At 32.2% G+C, this 14,525-nt stretch overlaps 1 protein-coding gene and 1 long non-coding RNA gene across 2 annotated transcripts; one reads left to right on the top strand and one right to left on the bottom strand.

The window, feature by feature from the left end:
• Positions 1 to 920: 920 nt before the first annotated feature.
• On the bottom strand, positions 921 to 3,521 carry LOC130629410 (uncharacterized). The gene is made up of 2 exons (XR_008981957.1): positions 3,280 to 3,521; positions 921 to 2,185 (listed from the first exon to the last, which is right to left on the bottom strand). It is a non-coding gene; the product is annotated as an uncharacterized LOC130629410 (long non-coding RNA).
• Positions 3,522 to 13,348: 9,827 nt separating this feature from the next.
• On the top strand, positions 13,349 to 14,236 carry LOC130629766 (blue-sensitive opsin-like). Its single transcript, XM_057443104.1, has one exon. It carries the CDS (start codon positions 13,349 to 13,351, stop codon positions 14,234 to 14,236), a length of 888 nt encoding a protein of 295 aa, XP_057299087.1.
• Positions 14,237 to 14,525: the final 289 nt, after the last annotated feature.

The following is a 14,525-nucleotide window of genomic DNA, read 5'->3' as shown; positions in this document are numbered from 1 at the left end:
TGAAACATATACCGATGTAACATATACCGATGCAGCAATGCCATGAAAAAAAATACCAACATATTTCCTTAAGTCATACAAAAAGGTTATCACAGAATTTCCACAATGAAGAGTTTGCAATGCATCATACCCAAATCAGAGACAATCTATGCAGTCTGTGTAAATCAACAGTTAACAACACAAAGAGAAACATAAAAGCTTGAATCATTTCGGTATATTGTATATCTATCGTAAGATTCCAATCCAAAATATTAAAAAAACAGTTGGCCGTACAGACCCAAACTCATAATTAAGAAATTCAATTATTTTGACTTGTTACAAGCTCGTGAGCTTGTATTAAAACGCAAATGTGTCCTACAAGAATGGAAATTTTTGCCTCTCTGAGCACCGACACGGGAGTCGTCGTGTGTTCGAATCTCATCTTGGTAACTATTTTTACTTTTTTTTTCTTTTTTGAATTTTCGCGCCCGAAGGCGTAGGAAATTCTTTAAAACCGTCGTTTTTTTCTTTCGGAGCATTTTTTGAGAAAAAATCGACCCTGGGATTTCACGTTGCTCCGTCACAGATGTAAACTTCGTACCTAAGCTCCTTAACTACTGGGAAGTCTCGTATTGACGTTTCAGGCTAAAATTGGTATTTGTTTTCGACAAAATTTGGCACAGTTAACAAAAAAAGTATTCTGAACATAATGGTGACATAATAATTTTGATTTTTGTCACCTAAATGTCATTTTAGGTCAAAATTGTTCCAAAAATTAGAACTACTTTATTTTCAACAAAATTTGGCACAGTAGGCACTTTCGGGAGTTTTAAAGCTTTGTGTAGGAGTCTATAATGTTCTTGTTTTCAGAATGGCTGGGCCATTTGAAATTCAACGAGGGGTCAAACTTCCTTCTACGATAAATAGTTCAAAAGTTATGGCTATTTTAGTATGCGTAATTGGTAGCAAAAATTAGAAAAAATAAGTGCATTCCAAGTAGAACATTTTTGGCACCAAAACGACTGTTTTTAAACTCATTTTGAGACCTTTGCTACGTGTACAATAACTTTGGTATAACTAAACATTATAGAATGAAAATTTTAGGGTTGGTAAAATTTATGCTAAGAAAGACATTTGCAATTTTTTTTTCATATCTGACGTCATTATGCCGCCATTTTTACTTTTTCCATATATGGTAAAATATACATAACATTGGTAAAATAACTGTAAAAACTAACATAAAAATGAAAAGTAATCCTATCACGTAACTAGAAATAAGTAACTATAAACGTCACTAGAACTTAAAAGAAGAAAACCTATAAAATTATCACGTGATATGATGTGTATTTTACAGGCCAGACTGTTAACAGAGAAAGACGGGGGTAAAACTAAAAAGAAACCAGTAATAAATAAGCCATTGGCGAAGTTGCATCAAATTAATAAAAAAAAAAAAACTGTGATAAAACAGTATATAGTTCAAATTACAAAAAATATCATGTGATAATATGTGTATTTTACAGACCAGACAGTTAAATAGAGAAAGACGGGGGTAAAACAAAAAAGAAACCAGTTATAAATAAGTCATTGGCGAAGTTGCATTAAATTGCTGTGATAAAACAGTAATTAAAACTACAAAAAATATCACGTGATAAGGTGTGTATTTTACAGACCAGACAGTTAAATAGAGAAAGACGGGGGTAAAACTAAAAAGAAACCAGTTTTAAATAAGCCATTGTTGGCGAAGTTGCATTAAATTAAAAAGAACAGAACCATGGTAAAACAGTAATTAAAACTACAAAAAATATCATGTGATAAATATGTGTAATTTACAGACCAGACTGTTAAATTTAAAAAAGACGGGGGTAAGAACTAAAAAGGAAACCAGGTATATAAGCCATTTGCGAAGTTTGTATAGGTTAATTAACAGAATTGTGATAAAAACAGTAAATTAAACTATAAAAAATTATTGATGTTTTGCAGACCAGGCTGTTAAATACTGTAGAGAGATGGGCAAAAATCCAGAAAGAAACAAATATCAAAATCATAAAATTAAGCTAAATAAAAACTTTAATATAAAGTCATTGACATAATATAAGCATTTTATAGTCATGCCAGAAATACCATTTTTTATACAAAGTATATAAACACGTTTAACTGTACAACCACTGCATTCAGATGTTTGGCCAAGATATCTTGAAGTCAAATTCTAGTTAGTAATAAAAAAAGCATATAGGATAGGCAGAGCGGCATATTTCAAAGAACAAAATCTCAGAACAAAATCTCATACAGTCTACAAATGCCAATACAAAACTTGTATATACTAAAATTAAATGGACTAAAATAGACGACTTTTTCCCATTAAAATATTATATATCAACAAAACTAATGTATACCATGTGAACATAAACTATTATTATATACCAAATTAACGACATAATAAGCGAACTACAGCAATATCAAATCTCCCTTTTCAAAATCCAAAAGCAATGGAAATTTCCAAACGTTATCAGGTTCAGAAGCGTACAGCACACAATACTCGGATCTTTTAACATTCTTAGCAATCTTACTTAAGCTCATAACTTTTCCCTGTTTCCAATTTACCTCATCACTTCCCTCCTCTCTAACTCGATGACGAATATCCTTTCCAACAAGTAGGTTTGGATCTGCTAGAAATTCTTTCAGAAAATTACGTTATTTGCGACATTCTCGCTTCTCTAATGTTGAACATAAGTTCACTTTTCTGAACAGCAACAACATTGTCACGAACATCTTTTTTTAATAAAAAATTTTAATCTATAAAAAACACTAAACAAGCTGTGAAAACTAGCTAGACATACCTTATGCCTTAGCATCCATACTAGAGGTAATTATAGTGATAAAATAACAAACACAAAGCTTAACTAGCTAGCTAGAATATAACCCCAAATACCACCTAGCTATATAGTCGCTTAAATCTTTGTTTTACTATCTCTCACTATCTAGCTAAACTATAAATATATGTAACTATAAACATTGAACATCTCTTATTGTGAACAGTCTCTTATTAATATACAAAAGTGAACTAGTAGCTATAACCCCATAAACTTATTTTTGAGATTTAGTCCGCCATGTTTGTAGCTGTTGTTAGCTCTGTCTGCAAGGGGTGATCCAAAAGTGTCAACAAAAAAATGTGAAATCCGACAGCTTTTCCTTTTTCTAACTAACTATTAATTTGATAAGAACAATTCTACATACTTTAAACTTTACTACTTGATATGATAGAAGTTTAAATAACACATACAATACAAAAATAATCGCAACCTTAAAATTCAAAATCCTGTAACTCTTCAACGTTAACAGCTACAAACTTCTATCATCAATCAAAACAAACCTCGGCCTATTCTGTGCAAAGAGGTGTCTATCGAAAAATGCCTAATAAGGAAAAACATAGTCGGAAAATAGCTTTGGATGGGCACATACGTATAAAATCTCGGGAAAATCTGTCTACGGTATGCGAGTTCGCTACGGCAAAAAAAATTCTACGGCTTTTGATCACGTGACTAAACAGCCTAGGCACAGTTAACAAATAAAGTATGCTGAACATGATGGTGACATCAAAATTTTGGTTTCTTGTCACCTAAATGTAATTTCAGGCCAAATTTTATCCAAAAATTAAAACTGCTTTATTTTCGACAAAAATTGACACAGTTAATAAAAAAAGTATGCTGAAAATGATGGTCACATCAAAATTTTGATTTTTTGTCAACTAATGCCGTTTAAGACCATAAACGTTTCGATCGCAAGACTTTCAACCAAGAATGATAGGCTGTATTTTTTGTTAACAATTTCTTTTAAAATGTGAGTTTATTATGACACGTTTCGTTTTGTTTGCGTTTGTTGTAAGATATAATGTCACTGGTGTGCTTTATTTTCAGAGGTTCATGCACCAAACCCCTTCGAATGTTTGGCACAATAACACAACGAATTAGCAGGTTTTTATCAAATATTTTGGTAGCGCGCGGAAATTCTTAGAGCCCCCAGGGCTTCTTGTTCTTTTTTAAAAAGATAAGGCAAGTGTTCAAAACACTTGTTTAACTAACTAGTAAATAAAGGTGTTTCCACCAAACTTTTTAAAAGTGAATGTAGGCAGAATTAACTGAATTAATGAATTTCGCAAATTTTGGGGTTTGTGGGTTTGTGGTCTTTCTTCTTCCTGTCAGTCGGTTCACCCAAGACGGACCCATCGAAAATTAAAAGTTAGAGGAATTTTCCGTTCAGGAAGGTCTCAAAAATCAATTTTGAAAAATAAGTGTGTAACAAATATTATTGCGTATCTGAATAGTAAAATACGTCGTGTCTAACTTCGTAACAAAAATCCCAATTTGATAGACAGCTTTTTGTAAACTTTATTCGCGAGGTTGTTTGCGTATATCATACGTCTTGTATGTATCAAGAAAACAGCGCGTGTCATGAGTGATAACAATGCAGTGTTTTCAAATTTAAAAATCGAATATATTTCAAACGATCATAACGTAACAGATATAAACATTGATTTAAGTTTGTTTACATTGTGTTATATTTATAATAACGATATCAACACTGAATCACCGACTTCGTAGCGTTAAAAACATTAACAACAAAAAAAATTACTTTTTACTGTTTATAAGGATAGGATATACACCTTGTATTTTAAAAGAAAAGTGTTTTTTTATTCGTTTCAGCCTCGATGTTCTCTAATTTTCTTGACAAATACTATCCTCATTATTCTTAATAAATTCTTAGCATGGCTATGGCCTGAAAATATATAATGCCTTAATAAAATAAAGCTTGCTATAAGTTGCTAAAGCTATTGGTAAATTTTATGTTTAAAATCGAGGTTGGACAAAGGTTGGACATATTCCTATGATATTCTGAACTTCTGACCCAGAGTACATTCTTACAAAAAAGTGCCTAAAGAAAATATTTCATTGCTCAAGACATAAGGAACTTAATATTTAAGGTAAATTTTAGCTCTGAAAGTTAAACGGCTAAAAAATCGTTTGACACCTAAATTAATTTTTGTACCAGATACTCTAAACTTCCGCTTTCTCAGTAGGTCGCTAGCTAATTTTTCAGTTTTTTGCTTCGATTACTAAACTTCGCTTCATCCCAAAGAGAACGAATTGATTTCTCCAATCAGTTCTCTTTTTGACCTTATATCATCGTACGTTTTTCTTCCTTTTAAAATATTTTTCACAACAACATTAACTTTTTATACTCGACAACAACAGTTTTGTTTTTACATTTTAGATACGAATTATTCATATTCGAAGGCGATAGTTGTTTTATAAAAGTAAGCAACCTCGGTCCCAGAAAACAACAATGGAAAAAGTATAGAAAACCAAATAAGCGTTAAGCTACCTCGTGATAAGTGGCCTGCCTTGTTTAAAATAACTTTATCCAGGATTATTTTGAAAAAGAGACAAAGTCTCACTTGATAAAGTGAGATACGGCGCGCAAATGGTAAACCGGAGGTAAAATTAATTTTTTCTATTCATAAAGACTCCGTACTGCTTTTAATATAAACAACAAATAAACCCCCGTGTGACGATTATTTTAACTTAGTGTCCCCAAATGTATTTTACTGCTAGCAAAATTAGAACTATATTAAGTGGCCGTCCTGACAAATTTAAAAAATATAACGGTCTACACGGCGTTGCCACTGTTATCGTGGTCGGTTGTGATGTATGGCGAAATATTAAAATCATATCCAATTTTGAAATCTTTTTTTAAAATTGGATATGATTTTATTTCGGTTTACACACCATGAACAAAAAATTTTTCCAATGCTTTTTTTTATTTTCCTAAAAAAATATTTCCCAATGCATTACATTTTGATGTGAACTTCAATTTTGGACATTTTGAATCTTCTTTAAAGGAACTCATTATTTGGAAATAGTTTTTAAAGAAAATGTAAAGAATTAAATGTGCAGAAAATCATCATTGTTTTTAATAAAACTTTAAATAAACGTCTTGTACATAAATTGGATGAGTCAACAAGGATATGAAGAAAATAATTGATGAAAAATAATTGATGATGTTCACGAATTGTTTATTTTATAAAAAACACTCTTGTATTTCTGACGTTGTTGCAGATGATAGAATATATCTCACCCTTGATTTGTGGTTTTGAGATGCATTAATCTGACTTCCTGGATTGCAGGTTTAAAAAAATATCAGAACACTAGCAAACTTTCAAATGGGTATTCTTCCAGCCGTTAGTTTTGTTTTGCTTACTTGTGGATTGTGTTTTCATCTTCTTGGAATATATTGCTTGAAAAAATATAAACCGAACAACAACAATCAAAAAATTATTTTATTAAATTTAAGTTTGGTTGAAGTTATGTTAATTCTTGCTTGCGGTACCAGCGAGATATCGGTTGAGTATTTCAAGACGAATCCATTCTATGAGAGTTCCAATAAAGATTTACTTGGTGTGATACTCTTTTGGTTGACGACTTTATATTGTCTGATGATGGTCTTTATAATCATCGATCGTTTAACTTGTGTGGTTCTCCATATCAAATACAGTTACCATGTCACTTCCAAACGTTTGATCATTGTTCAAGTATTAATATGGTTTTCAAGCACAACTTTTGCTATACCGTTTCTTTTTCCAAATCAAAATGGAACGCAATTAAAGCAATATTCCGACGTTCTTCTTCCGACTTTATATAATTTGTATTTATTACTGGCTATCTTTGTGTATGTGATGATTAACTATAAACTCAAAAAGAGAAGACGAAATCTTGGCATTCAAAGTGGAAGGGAAAAGAATTTTCTTTTGCAAAAACAAATTTTCATTCCATTCTGCATTATCTTCTCCTTTCTGTTGTTGTTAGTATTACCTGGATGCATTTCAACATGGGCGTATGATCGATTCAAGGATACCTCGACCGAAAACATTGTGAAATCAGTTATCAGATTTCTTTGGTACATCTGTTTCATTACAGATCCTGTTATTTATATATTTCTTAACAAGAAAATGAGAAACATTTCAACAAACCTACTTTTCTGTAGCAAGGAGAATATCACAAGTAATATCACTGCTGTCGCAAACCAAGCTAATATCCTACCCGTTGAAACCTAATATCTCAATATCACGCGACGCAGAAAAGAGTTAGGCATGAACTATCTACCCAGAGGGATCACATCGGAATTATTTCCCAATTTTAATAAATTGTTAAACCACTACATTCAGTTAGGTCAAGTTCCTGTGGATGATGTCGTTAGTGTATGTTTGGTATTCTAATTCTAACTATAATTTCTTAGCTAAAACAAAAAAAAAACATTTAAATTCTTTATGAACACCATTTTTACTTGTAAATATGTCTAGCCTAGCTAGCTAACAAAGAAATCCATGTTTCAACCTAGATATTAATTTTAATACAGTTGTTTTATAATCAAGGACGTGTTCCTACATCGTGAACGAAGTAAATAAAAACTTTGAGATTTATCAAGATTATATCTTTTATATATCTTGTTATGAAAAAACAAAACTTCTTCAGTTTTATTTACCTGTCAATGCAATATTTCCGAACAACAGGGCGGTTTTTAATACGCTTGGATAGACAACAAAGCTTTAGATAGACAATAAAATAATTAGGGCATATAAACAACAAATTTCGAAATATTTAAGAAAAAGATAGTTCATCAACTATTTCTTGAAATGACTAAACAGCATCGCTTGGTCAGTACTCTGCACCAGATAGGCATTTCGTGTTTCCGTAGCTTAAGATTTCTTGATTTAAACATTAACTTACGATCAAAAGAGCTCAGTCCGCTGTGAAAATTGACAATTGAACCTTGAATTAAGTGTATAATTAAAAACAGTTTCATTATGACTTAATTCAACAGTCTCTCAAAATTATATCTTATTCATTTACATTTATAAACCTTACCTTAATCACTCTTGTTGATGACAACCGATGTTTCTGGTCCTCTTTCCGCATATAACGGGAATTAAAAGATCTCATTACAACAGTACGAAAACCAAAGGTTTGAGATGGCACTTTGGTTCATAGTTGTTCGTATTATACTCCTCTCTGTTGCCCTTTGTTTACATATCATTGGGATAACTTGCTTGTTGAAACACACGCCAAAAAATAAGAACCAAAAAGTAATATTATTAAGTTTCAGTATCACAGAAATTTCGATTATTATCATCAATGTATGTAGTGAAGTTTTTCACTTTGTGGAACACAGAAACCTCCACAACACGAATAGCAGTGTTTTCTAACATGGTTCGTGACGTCATTTTGCATGGTAATGATTGTACTTGTTGTCGATCGCTTATTAGGCGCAGTGGTTTGTGGACAATAAGTGCGTTTCCGTCCATTCCACATTTACTTTATAACCAAACTAATCCAGAAATGGCTCTTTGTACTAAAATATTTCCACCAGCTTTAATCTGCTTCTACACATTGTTACCTATATTTGTTTATGTTGTCATTAGCTACAAACTTTACAAAAGGGAAAATGTGCTACAAAGAAACAGAGAATCGCAAAAATCCTTTTTAAGAAGAAAACAAACATTAATACCTTTATGTATTATTGTATCTTTTATTTTACTCGTTCTTACTCCAGAGTTCGTCACCATTTGGAGTGCAGATATATAACTGATTCAGGAAATATAGAAATGGTTATAGCTTTCCTTTGGTATTCAGGTTTTATAGTGGATCCTGTTATATATGTTTTTCTCAACCAATCATTGAGAAATATATGTTTTTCTAAACCAATCATTGAGAAATATAGCAGTTGAGATGTTTTGCTGCAGCAGAAGTATAAGTGAAATGACTAGTGGCCAAAGAACGGAGAACAAAAACAAGTCTCCAAGATGAAATGCACAATCATTAGAGGTTTATAATTTGAATCAATAATGATTCAAGTGATATGCTAAACTTCGCCAAATTAGCAAATAGGAAAGCTGCAGTAAATAATTTACACAATCAACATGGTTTTAAACTGTTCTTGGACGTCGTTGTTGTCGCGTAGGAGCTTTTAAACAACAGCAACAACCATGGATAGACTGTACCTTGAGGTGGATGTTGTTGGAGCTGATTTTTTGATCCAAACTTTTTATTCTATGTTTTTTTGTATTGTAGAGATATTTAAATTTATGTTTTCAAGATTATTGTTATTTTTTCAATTTAATGCAGCCGAATAAAATAATTATTTTGAGCATGCTGCGCTAAAAAATAGAAGGGATAAATTGCCGTCATATCATCAACCCAAGCTTGCACAAAAACTAAGGGGAAAATTTGATCATTACCGCACTAAATTAGATGGAAAAACGTTTCATCATTTTTCCTATTTTTTTGTTTTGTTTTTGTCCATTGTTTTCAAGCATCCTGAGGATGATACTGATGTCGCTAACGATTCTTTTACATTGTAAATTTGTGTAGTAGCAATATAACCCGCAATATAATTAGAGGAAATTTTGACCTTAGCCTTAAATAAGAGGAAAATTGAAAACTGCCCATACTTTACTCGCACTATTATTTATAAGACAAAAAATTATTCAATATTCGTGAAAATGGCTATCCACACTAATTACAGGCCGCACTTAATTAGAAAAATTACGGTAATTATTTACTCACATTTTTTGACAAGTATTTTAAAGAAATCAATTCTTGTGTACAAACTTAGATCGTGTAAGAAGCCTAGCTAACAAATCAGCTGGCCAGCCAGCTGTAATAACCCTGTCCTGTTAAAGTTTTTACTCAGTTTTGCATAAGTGCTTTTTATCGTAGCGAACAATATTGTTTCTCTTTGTATTATCTCTGAAAATCTGATTCACAACGTGGTTGATTATTTTTCACGTAAATCCGCTTAATAATGACTAGAAAACGAGCGAATCCGCTCAATAATGACTAAAAACGAGCGAATCCGCTCAATAATACTTCAAAACGAGCGAATCCGCTCAATAATACTACAAAATAAGCGAATCCGCTCAATAATGACTAAAACAAGCGAATCGGCTCAATAATGACTAAAAACGAGCGAATCCGCTCAATATTGACTAAAAACGAGCGAATCCGCTCAATAATACTACAAAATAAGCGAATCCGCTCAATAATGACTAAAAACGAGCGAATCCGCTCAATAATACTTCAAAAGAAAGATATCCTTAAACACTACTTACCTTTACAAATTATCCGATGCTTCCAGCTTTGTGATCCTTTTAATTTATTGTTGACAAAAATGCTGCCCGTGTTTTAAGTAAACACGTGGGATACACTCGCTTTCATCATTTTCGCTCGTTATGAATGATTATTGAGCGGATTCGCTCCTTTTGAAGCAATATTGAGCGGATTCGCTCGTTTTGAAGCAATATTGAGCGGATTCGCTCGTTTCGAAGCAATATTGAGCGGATTTGCTCGTTTTTAGTCATTATTGATCGGATTCGCTCGTTTTTAAGTATTATTGGGCGGATTCGCGTGATTACAAAAAATAAAACGGGCACGACTTTTTTGGCAGATACATGCCACTGTAAATGCGGGCTTTATATACTTGATCTTAGAGAATGACTTGACCTGAAAAATAAAATTACTTAGCTACCCTAACAACCTCAGGTCCGAGTAATAGCTTTAGAATAAAATTTGGTACAATAACACTTCAATACAAAATTTGAAAAAAAAGGTTTTTGGTTGTGACTATCTATGACGTCATTTTAAAAAAATGGGTGTCCATAAGATTTAGCGTTCTTGTTTTCCTCGGGCTGTTTTGATAAGAAGTGATTGCTAAGGTGACGATATACCTTTGAAGCAGGTTTTTTTAATCGCAATTTTTTCAGCGCTAGTTAATCAAAGTTTATTCATTCATACATCACCAAAAAGCATTTTTAAGTACCTATCAAATAGTATACTAATAATTTGAAAGTACAGAAACATTTTTGAACCATACCCTGCCTTCAAAAAAGTGACTTCATTTACAAAACTAATTCGTTTCTAATTCTCATAAGATGTTCTTTAGAATCGTGATAGATGTATGTAAAAACGATTTTTTAATTATTTTCCACAAAGTCCCCGTTTTTGATTTATTGTACTTTTTCTAAAAAAGCCATTTTTTAACTTAAACTTTCGTCCTTAAGATGTACTATCTAAAGAATCGTTAATTTTTTACAAATAAAAAAACGCTTTTAGATAAACACGTTGGCTTCAGCACAGTAGCACTCTCCCTTATAGATCTTCTGTACTTTTGTAAAAGAGATTTGAAATGTAATAGATTGTATTCGAGAAAGTACGAAACTACGAAAAAGTGTTTTAAAGAGTTTAAAATATCACACCTTTCAAACATACTCATAATGATGGCGATACTTTATGATAATATTCAGAAGGTTGTCCCTGCGTGACGGAGTATACCATGGAAATAGAACTTTTCTAATTCGTTTAACATTTTTCTGTGACTTGCAGAAACAGAACAGGATGGCATACACTTTTAGAACTGAAAGATTTGAGGTGTTTTTTTTCAGATGGTCATTTCTTTTTGGAAAGGAAATATAATTTATTTTTAAAAGTTATACTCAAGAGGATGATAAGTGTTAAAAACATTCACTCTTAACTCTTATTCAATTTGAGGTATGAAAGACCGATCAGAAAAAAAAAAGTTAGTTATTTGGACAAAATCAATATTCCCTTTCGAAAAATAAACAAGAAACCCTGCGGCTTACAGATTTCCGCCATTAGCAATAATCTTAAAAAAGATATAAAATCGTGACATACATGTCACGATTTTATAGCTATAATGCATTATCTTTCACCAAAAATATCTAGCCTCAACAATTTCCTCTTTAAATTAAAATTCATTGATAATTAATTGGTTCTGCTGAATATAGCTTTAGTCTACGTGCTTACAAAATTGTAGTACAAAAGGAAATGACGTAGTTATATAACAACAAAGATGGCGCATTATAAGACGATCTTCATTATGCTACACTGCACGAGCTTTTTTTATTATAAACTTTAAAATAAAGTAATGTTCATTGGATAATAAAACAATTTGTTGCACTGTTAGGATTCTTATTGGCTTAAAACTCATTTTAGCCTTGTTCTCAGAAAAAAATCTGTCCAAACGAGGATTTAAGCTTTAGCCTGGATAAGTTTTAGGCGTCCAGGCTCTGGGCTGTCTCCATCTATCTCTCTCTCTATCTTCCCAGGCGTTTCACCATTGCAAAGATCGTCGTTTCTTCAGTAAAATAGAAAAAAAATCAATTTTTTGTTACAATAAAGGTATACCGCCACCTTAAGATTAAATTGTTTTCCAAATGTCGTAAATAATAAACCCGTGAACTTCAGCTACCAGTTAACAAACAACTCGCGCAAGATTGGAATTATGTATATTTGTGTATCATGACACGGAAAAATATTGCTTAATTTTCATGCATAACTTACAATGCTGTTTTCGAAGCTTTCTCAAACTCCATTGTAAAAAAAATGAACTTTGTGAGCACTATACAAAGACTGTTTTGTTCTCTTGAGAGCTTGTACACTGAATGCTGTCGTTTCTTGTATATGTTATACACAACGAAAATTTTTAATCGTCGTGCAGCAACATGCAATATGAAGATTTGTTGAAACAATAAATGAACGTCTGAAGATCAACAGTAATGGCATTAAACTGAAAAACGATTTGATATACCGTATTCCAACTGAACTATTATAAAAAAAGGTTAAAAAATGCGTTAACCTGTCCCTACCATTGTGCAAACTTGAGTCCATATAAAGAACTGAACGAAATAATGAGAATGTAGTTAAGACAACTAGCCGGATGACAGGGCGTTTTGACTCCAGAAGATACGCCGTTTCGACACTGAATCCCGCAGTTTACTCACAATTAACTGTTTAACTCGATGAAGACGGCTCGATGAAGCGCCTAATCAGAGCTGCAATTTGTGCTACACATCCAGGTGGAGCGCTTCAGAACAGGTATTCAGTATGTCGTATATCCACTGAAGGCCCCACAGTATTATAGCTAGTGTTTCAGGTGAAATATTAGAAATTAAAACACAACCTGTTGCTACTCCATCGTAGCAAAAACTGTGGGCCAAATTCTTCTTATTTAGTACTGTTTCTAAGGAATAAATAATTTATCATAATAAATAAATGAATGATGCTATATCTACTGTCATTAGACAAGTTAGTTTTCTTAAAAAAATTATTGTTAGTCTATGCTTGTGATAACGCATTGCAATGCACCGAGGGAGGGTGTTTCTTGCAATTACAAAAGATAGCCTTTTTAATTATAATAATAATACGCCAACATATTCAACATTGCTTTTTGATTGATTGTATTTTTAAATTTACATGGCAAGGAATTCAACATACATGTCAATGTTACACATAATTTAAAGATGTCGACAGATTTGTTTATCATCTGTAAAATCATATTATTATTATGTGGATTATGTTTTCATGTGTTGGGAATATATTGTTTGTTAAAACATAAACAGAACAACAACAACCAGAAAGTTATTTTGATAAATTTAAGTTGGATTGAAATAACATTAATTCTTACTACTGGAACGAGTGAATTTTTTGAATGGTATGATGATCACGGCAAACGTGAACCAATGAGTGAAAACATACTGTACTTTGTCCTTTACTGGTTCATGGCAGCATACTGTATGGCTATGGTTTTAACAGCAGTCGATCGTTTGATTTGTGTAATGTTACACATCAAGTATACTTACCATGTCACTTCAAAACGTTTAGTTATCGTTGCAACATTAATGTGTGTTTCTAGCGCAACTTTAGCTATACCGTTTCTTCTTCCAAATCAAAACGAAAATCACTTGAAGAAATATTCTCAAGTGTTTCCTTCTATATTGAGCTATCTATACGTGCTGTTGGCTATCTTTGTGTATGTGATGATTAACTATAAACGCAAAAAAAGAAGACGAAATCTTGGCATTCAAAGTGGAAGGGACAAGAATTTTCTTTTGCAAAAACAAACATTGATTCCATTCTGTATTATTTTATCCTTTCTTTTACTTGTAGTGCTACCTCAGTGTGTATACCTATGGATACTGGACCGACTCAGTGCTTCTGCTAAAGTGAATATCGAGTCAGTGATTACAGTTATTTGGTACACTAGTTTCATTGCAGATCCTGTTATTTATGTGTTTTTTAACAAGAAAATGAGAAACATTGCAAGAGATCTTTTGTGTTGTATTAGCAAACGGAAAACACGCACCGAATGTGCAGTTGTTAAAGATCTTGCGGTGGCTGATGCAAGCTGAACAATGAAATTAATTTTACTTAAAAAAGAATCCGTTCAAGATTGAAAATATCTTGAATCTGCAAACCGCTAATAGGAGAAGTAGTCGTGGGCTTAACTGTGTGGATTGCATGTTATCATCATATCTGTCCAAATAAAAGAGAAACGAAACAAAATATTTTTTCTGTATTAATGTAAATTTTGTATTAGTTGTTTAAAGTAGTAGAATAACTTCATCTCCAGTAATCATTGTTTCATATCATACACTTCATTGTCTATTATAATTTTCCCTACCTTCCACACACTTTTTA

This window comes from Hydractinia symbiolongicarpus, chromosome 2 (assembly GCF_029227915.1).
Source record: "Hydractinia symbiolongicarpus strain clone_291-10 chromosome 2, HSymV2.1, whole genome shotgun sequence".
In the NCBI taxonomy this organism is placed as follows: Eukaryota; Metazoa; Cnidaria; class Hydrozoa; order Anthoathecata; family Hydractiniidae; genus Hydractinia; species Hydractinia symbiolongicarpus.
Note: the sequence above shows the minus strand (reverse complement) of the source record. Positions and strands in the feature narration are given on the sequence as shown.

What these genes read in the sequence shown, in the direction of transcription:
- LOC130629766 (XM_057443104.1), top strand. Translation starts at nt 13,349, where the DNA reads ATGTCGACAGATTTGTTTATCATCTGTAAAATCATATTATTATTATGT.